The 7,624-nt window shown below is 46.5% G+C and overlaps 1 protein-coding gene across 1 annotated transcript; it reads left to right on the plus strand.

The window, feature by feature from the left end:
* The first annotated feature begins 1,653 nt into the window (after positions 1 to 1,653).
* On the plus strand, positions 1,654 to 4,711 carry LOC119315325 (protein EARLY HEADING DATE 2-like). The gene is made up of 3 exons (XM_037589969.1): positions 1,654 to 2,243; positions 2,395 to 2,827; positions 3,827 to 4,711. The coding sequence occupies exons 1-3, from the start codon at positions 2,027 to 2,029 to the stop codon at positions 4,431 to 4,433; spliced, it is 1,257 nt and encodes a 418-aa protein (XP_037445866.1). The 5' UTR covers positions 1,654 to 2,026; the 3' UTR covers positions 4,434 to 4,711.
* The last annotated feature ends 2,913 nt before the right edge of the window (positions 4,712 to 7,624 follow it).

Below are 7,624 nucleotides of genomic sequence, written 5' to 3' on the forward strand. Positions count from 1 at the left end.
ACCCAGAGGTGACAACTTGGTCCAAGCTCCAGTGTGAACACCTCAGATAGCCAGCCATGTTGCCACCAATCAACTAAATCTGGTTAAGAAACAAACAAGAAAGCTTCACAATGTAAGTAGCATAATTACATAAGAGGAAAAACCATAAACCAGACCGATCGACATGAAAGTTATTGTCAACCACGTTCTCAAAGATCCAACCACTACACTAACCCTCATTCCTGCAGATTTAAAGCAACACTAATAGAACGAATTCACCCGAAATCCATTTTGGCTCCCAGGTGCATGTGCTCCTGCATGTAATTTTTTTTTGAAATGCCAGGAAAATCCCAACAGAAACTCTATGTGTTCATAGTCACATTCAAATGCTGCCTAGAATTTTTTAGGGAAAAAGGTTAAACATTTTGGCATGTGGGAAAAATAATAATAATTGAACACCAGATGTCACCCCGAATTTATTATTTTCATAGATGAAATGCGGCTGCTCCAATTCGCATGAAAATTGTCAAGGATGCTTGCGGCACTAACACGAACATCCACAAAAATATCAGAATTTTTTAAAACATTTACAATTTTTCTTGGTTACTGTTTACGTGGGAGCAAATGCTCCTGAGAGCTAAAACACCTCTCCCCCCGAATTCACCGCATAAATTAGCAATATTACCATATTTGTTTATGTTTTTCACTACATCCATTAGCAACATTATGATATCTGTGTCACTGAATACGCATGTGGTAATCTTCAATACTACTCCCTCCGTTCCAAATTACTTCTCGTGGTTTTCGGAGGGAGTAGTACTGAAAAATAGAGAAAAGTACTAGTAGTACTGAAGAAGCGCAACGTTTGTTCACTGATAAACAGCAAAGAAAGCTTCAGTAAGTAGGATAAGAGAAAAACTATAAACCATATGTAGGGTGGATCGACATGTTGATGTACGGGTCGTGTATTATGACGTCGTATCATCTTCTATTCATTTTCTATCAGAAAATGAATCTGCTTCTTACATAAAATCAAACATGCATGATGAGACAAATATCTGGTTCATAAGTGTAATTAGATTTTTTTACTCTTGTTTTCACCACATGTTTAACCTGGTGATGTGTTTGTGATGTGCATGCTTCCACTATCACAAAGTTTCTTTGTAGCTCAGGCTACATGGAACCTCTTATCCTCAACCCTCCAGCCTTACTTTGAGATTCGTACTCTCCAACTAACTAACAACAAGAAGATTTCTCTTTTTTGTTTCTTGAAAATGAAACAACATATAAACTTCAAACTTTGCAGACCGAACAAACATTAGAACATCAATGTGTGAAAAAACTTTCAGATTTTTTGGTCTGATATAAATATACAAAATGAGATTTTCTTTGAATAAAAATATTATTTCAAGTATTTAAAATGCATGAAAAAATCTAAAAGTTTTTTCCTATATTGTAGTTAGAATGTATTGTTGTTCTGCAAAATTTGAAGTTCATATGTTGTGTCGTTTGAGAGAAACAAAAAAGACAAATGTGTTTGCACGGATCTTGATGCATAAATGGATGGCAAAAAAGAGGTACCGTGTAGTCTGAGCTACAGGAAACCATGCCTGGCTAGCTTTTTAGTCGAGAGGGGGGACGCTTTTTAGTCGAGAGGGGGGACGGGCACTGCACTGCACCTTGCTAGCTTTCGCCTGCGCCACGCCCTTCTTATTCCGGCTGGCTGCGGCAACAGTAGCCTGCAGAAGGCAACGCCTCACCGGCTCACCCTCACCCCTCCCTCCTCCGTCACATCCTCCTCTCTGACGCCTTTTCCTGCAACCGGATCGCTTCTCCTGTCCTCCTAGCGCTCCTCCCCCTCGTCGTATTCACCCCACTAGCAGTAGTCCAGTACCACCACCGTCTCCTGCCATCACACGCAGTCTGCGCAGAAGCTGAGCTAGCAGTATCTCATCAGTGGTAGCCTCGAGACCACGTATCCAATCCACCTAGAAAGAGGGGGAGAAGGGGAGACGAAAGAGAAAGAGACCAGAGAGAGAGAGTGAACATGATGCTCTGTGATCTCTCTTCTGACCGCGAGGCCACCGGATCCAGCTCCCATGGTGGAGTTGGAGACCTCGGCTTCAGCAGCCATGTCCTGCTCAGCCCTCTCTTCGCGCTGGCGGCGACGCCGACGTCGACGCTGCTACCCAGGCCTCCGCTGCCGATGCTGCTGGAGGAGCCCGCCAGAGCCAAGAGGAAGAGGAGCCAGCCCGGCAACCCAGGTATGAAAAGTTACCCTAGACCTAGATCATCAGCTGCTAGGTCCCTGAAATCCTGAAGCTGCAGGTGGTAATCTCTCTCATCAAGCAAGCTGGTTAGGGAATTAATTTGTTCTTGTGGTTTCTCTTCTCTGTTGGAACGCACGTACGGCAGACCCTGGCGCGGAGGTGATCGCGCTGTCGCCGCGGACGCTGGTGGCGACGAACCGCTTCGTGTGCGAGATCTGCAACAAGGGCTTCCAGCGGGACCAGAACCTGCAGCTGCACCGCCGCGGCCACAACCTGCCGTGGAAGCTCCGGCAGCGCACCGTGCTGCTGCCCAGGCCCGGCGGGGACGGCTCCGGCTCCGGCGCGCCGCGCAAGCGCGTGTACGTCTGCCCCGAGCCCACCTGCGTCCACCACGACCCGGCCAGGGCGCTGGGCGACCTCACGGGCATCAAGAAGCACTTCTCCCGGAAGCACGGCGAGAAGCGGTGGAAGTGCGAGCGGTGCGCCAAGCGCTACGCCGTGCACTCGGACTGGAAGGCGCACGTCAAGAACTGCGGCACCCGCGAGTACCGCTGCGACTGCGGCATCCTCTTCTCCAGGTACGTACGCATGTATCTCAAGCTGCGGGATCCTCTCGTCACAGCTGCCCTTTGCATCTCTGTTCGTTCGTTCGTTAGGATCTCTGAACTTTTATCTGAATTCTCATGGTACTATGTACCTGGCCGGCAACCGACAGTACGATAGTCGGTGATTTCATCAGGATAGATGATACGAGGGGATTCACAGCATGCGGTAGACACGTATACATTTGGAATTAATTCAAAATAATTTCATAATCAATTAGTTCATCGATCGCTGCATGTCACGTAGACGTAGGGCTTCCCTTTTCAATTGATGTGTTAATACTCATACTACATGATTACATGCTGAACCTGGAATTTTCGAATTCCCATTTCCCTTGAAAACACCGATCGAATATGTCCTGGTCAAAAATATCACCATCCTGCAGCAAGCACTTAATTTTGGCTGTGCAAAGCACGAGGCCCTGTCCAAAGCTTGCCTATATATGCATGGTATGCATGTACTAGTAACCAAGAGGCATTGATGAAACACTTGGTAGGCAGCCAGTCCCTGCAGTAGGATCGTTTTCATGCTTCCACTTCTTGGCACACACTCCCTGCATTAGCAAGGGGGGTTGAAGGTGCAGATTCAAGCAAGCACTGTACGTAAATGGTACATGCATGGTGGGGACCTGTTAGAGAAACTGTCGAAGAAGATGCACAAATACTGTATGAACACACAAACCTGCAGGCTGGCTGCAGGAATCATCATGGAATTTACATCTCCAGCTATCACCTGCATGCGAATGCGAATCCTTGACTTCCATCATAACTCTCCCTCTCTCTCATGGCAGGAACTTTTCTTCAACAAAGTTAAATACGAGTGTGTTACCAAAGAAATAATTGAATACACCTTTAATTTTACATGCATGCATATATACGAGTGTTAGCCAACAAATTGAACTACTCGCTGATTATTTCATGTCAACCTAGAGCCAACCTATATGTGATAACGTGCGCCCCCATGCATGCATGCAGGAAGGACAGCCTGCTGACCCACAGGGCCTTCTGCGACGCCCTAGCCGAGGAGAGTGCAAGGCTCATCGCAGCTGCAAACAACAGCATCGCCACTACCACCACCTGCAACAACAACGGCAACAACAACAGCGGCAGCGGCAGCAACGACATCAACAATATGCTCATGCCAAGCAACAGCTCACCACTCTTTCTCCCTTTCTCAAGCCCCCCTCACGCTCAAAACCCTAACCCCCTCATGTTTCTCTCCCAAGAGCCTCACCACCAACACCACCAGGTGCTCCCTCCGTTCCAGCCCCTGACATACCTTGATGACCTGCCTATGACTACCGGCAGCAGTTCGACCGTCAGCACCGACACGGTCAGCTTCAGACTTACTCCAGAAGGCTCGGTGACTATGCACGCCGGTGGCCGACACCTCACCAGGGACTTCCTAGGCGTCGACAACGCCAGGGAGGTCGAGGAGCTGCAGATGTCGGTGCCACTGTGCGCCGCCGCGTACCAGGGACGCTCCATCGGCCCCACCGCCGCCTGCTGCGCCACCGACCTGACCAGGCAGTACCTCGGCCGGCTGCCGCCGGTGAACGAGCCGTGGAGCCACAACTTCTAGGGACTCGCCAGCATCTCATCAACAAGATGACCACCGAAGACTTGAAAGCCAAAAACTAGCTTTGTGTGTGCTCGCTACCTTAGCTCTTGTCCATGATTGTTTTTTCAAGAACACAAGTTATGTGCGTCTTTTGCATTGAGAATTAGAAATGGAACATGCAAAGTACTGTTACGGCAGATCACATGTGATCGCCCGGTTCCACCGGTTTCTGACACACACAAAAAAGCAGGCGAATCGAAGGGTGTGGTAATTGACACCTCGCCAGCTTATCTATCGTCCACAGCCTGTTCTTCTGGGATAGCCACACGAACACCTTTTTTATGTCCATGGTTGTTTCATGCTTGAATTTATGTTAATTAGATGCTTAATTTCCCTGTCATTGTTGGTAATTAGGGTACGTCGATCCTATCTGGACTATGCGTTGATCGATCCAACCTATGTTTTCATACTTTTTTTTCTCGGTGAGAGATGCCTGGCCAAATGTCGATGGATGACACCTTCATGTATGACCCGTACGTTGTGCTAATTTCTTCATGTTGGATGCATGTACTAGCTAGCTACGTTTAGCACGCATATGTTGGAGGTTTTTATCCAACATGGATGACAACATAATTTTCGGATAGATACACCACCTCCTTCAATGTTGGCATAATTTTCGGATAGATACACCACCTCCTTCAATGTTGGCATAATTTTCGGATAGATACACCACCTCCTTCAGTTTCTCAGCATTTCAGTTTTCAGGCCGTTGGTATTTCATTGTGTGTATCTTATCTATGTAGAGGCCTTGTGCCGATCATCATTCTTTGTATCCGCTTGATGCTACATTATTATAAAGTAATAAACACATCCTTTTATCGAAAAATGACAAAGATGGTCATAATTTTTTGATGTTATTTTGCATGTTAGGAATTTATTCACCAGTAACTTTTTGGGTATCCAACACGCATGAGACAACAATAATTTAGTATGCAGTTTGATGGAAGATTCCATTTCGTGTATTTATTACAACAGAGTTTCAAATTCCAGTCCATTTGAACGATCCCTTGAAACCCCCTCCCCATTCCTAGCCGCCACCCACATGCGACGGGAAGGGATTCCTAGCCGCCGATGTCGAACCCTCCTCCTCCCTCGCAGTTGCCAGAAGGCGCGGCCGGGCGAATCCGTGTCGGCGCCGATGTTGGCGGGGCACTTGCTTCTCCTCCCTTAGGTGTATCGGCACGGGTCAGTCCTTCCTAGCCAGTATGTTTATGATGGCCCAGGGCGCGGCGGCGTGTTGGCATCGGTGCCGGCACAGATTAGTGTATGTATAATTTTAAAACATGTTAGTGTAATTTTTAAAAATATTTTAGTATCATTTAGACAATCATGTAAATAAAATAATTCTTTAATTATAAAAATGTATGTATGATTTTAAAACTGTTCATTTGAGGATCTATAATCCTGGGGGCGCACTAGGCTACTAATTATTTTTCCACACATATTCTTAAGGTTATCTTTATTCAAAAATATATCTTTTGACAAACACATAAACTTTATTGAAACATGCGAACATTTCTTGAAACTAGAAATACATTTCCTAATAGCATGAACACGTTTCAATACTAGAAATACATTTCCTAATAGCATGAACACATTTTAAAACTAGAAATACATTTCCTAGTAGCATGAACACTTTATATAATACTTGAATATTTTTGTAATTTCTAATAAAGAAAAAACTAACTTGTGGAAAATGGGCCACACAGATTGCAGCTCATTTAATTCCACTAGCGCTTTTAGGGTTGGTAAAGAACAACAATGCTTGCTGGGCGTGTATGGCGAGCTTGTCTGGTTCCTGGTGGCAGCCCGTCTGGCCGTGTCTCCGATGGGGACCTCACCCTTCCTTACCTTGTACCTGCCGTGGTGGAGCGGTACTTCATCTCACACATTGATGGCGGCGGAGATCGGCAGCATGGCGCTGTGGAGGCTCGGCGTCCGATGCGCGGAGATGGACTCGCGCAGGAGGAGGTAGCTGTCTGGCGTCATGGTGACGTCGATGGCAGAGTGGCCAGACAAGATAGAAGCCTCAATACAATCTGAAGACGGACCTGTGGAAGATGGCTGCGACGACACACAAGTGCGTCTGACCGGATTGTGCCCCAGACCCGGTATGTGGCTCGACTGGGGCTTTCGGCTTTTGATGTTAGGTTTAGGTGAGTGGTTTGGGTAGTGGCCCAGCTAGCATCCCTTTATCATATGGATAGGAGTAGCGGCATATGTTGCCAAGATGATGGATTCAGGTATATTCTTTGTAATACTTTGTAAGGTCCTCGAGCATAATCAATAAAGTGGCCGTATGCATCTCCCAGATGCAGAGGCCGGGGGTCATCCTCCTTTTCTAAAGAACAATTGAGCAACAAATTTACCTTGTCGGTGTGGTTAGTGTAGTACGTTTGGTACGGGAGATCGCTGGTTCGATTTCCAGCTGTGCCCCTCCGTAAAGAAATATAAGAGCGTTTAGTCACTACTGTTGAAATATACTGCCCATCTTCTTTCATCAGTTTGGACTTTTGGATGAGTTGGCTGGAGCATGAATTCAATAACTACTTCAGTCATCTAAGCACTCTTATATTTTTTACAGAGGAATATATACTATGTCTGAATTACAAGTGTCATATTCCGACACCAAATCCAATTGTAGTTCTAGTGTTTCTAGACACGTTGGACACATAGCCAACAAGGGAGGGGAGAGGACGGGTTGGGGTGGGAGCACTCTGGTTAGATGTGATAAGAAGAGTGCATGCATGTATTCGCCGCATCTACATCTGCTTGCATGCATGCATGCACAATGATGATCATCATGCATCTGAAATCTGATAGTGTCATGCTAGCTCATGCATATGGGAGTCCGAGCCTGATCCCTGGGACCATGGCTGGCTGGCCGGCGATATGCATGTGCGTGCAATCCCTAGAATTGATCGAGCGCGTAGTTTGAGAAAGATGAGGAAGAGGGAAAAGGGCCCGGGGAGCTTCTTTGCTGCCGTGCGTTGACAAGCATCATCTCCATGTGTCCCACACTGGCCCTGTCGCCCTCATCGCATCTTCTCTTTTTTAATCCCAATGCAATTAGTAGACAATATCAAAGTCCGGGAAAAGTATTTCTTGATAAGAGGCAGATGTTTTTCTCTCTTGATCAGTCCGCATGCAAT

Source organism: Triticum dicoccoides, chromosome 6A (genome assembly GCF_002162155.2).
Source record: "Triticum dicoccoides isolate Atlit2015 ecotype Zavitan chromosome 6A, WEW_v2.0, whole genome shotgun sequence".
In the NCBI taxonomy this organism is placed as follows: domain Eukaryota; kingdom Viridiplantae; phylum Streptophyta; class Magnoliopsida; order Poales; family Poaceae; genus Triticum; species Triticum dicoccoides.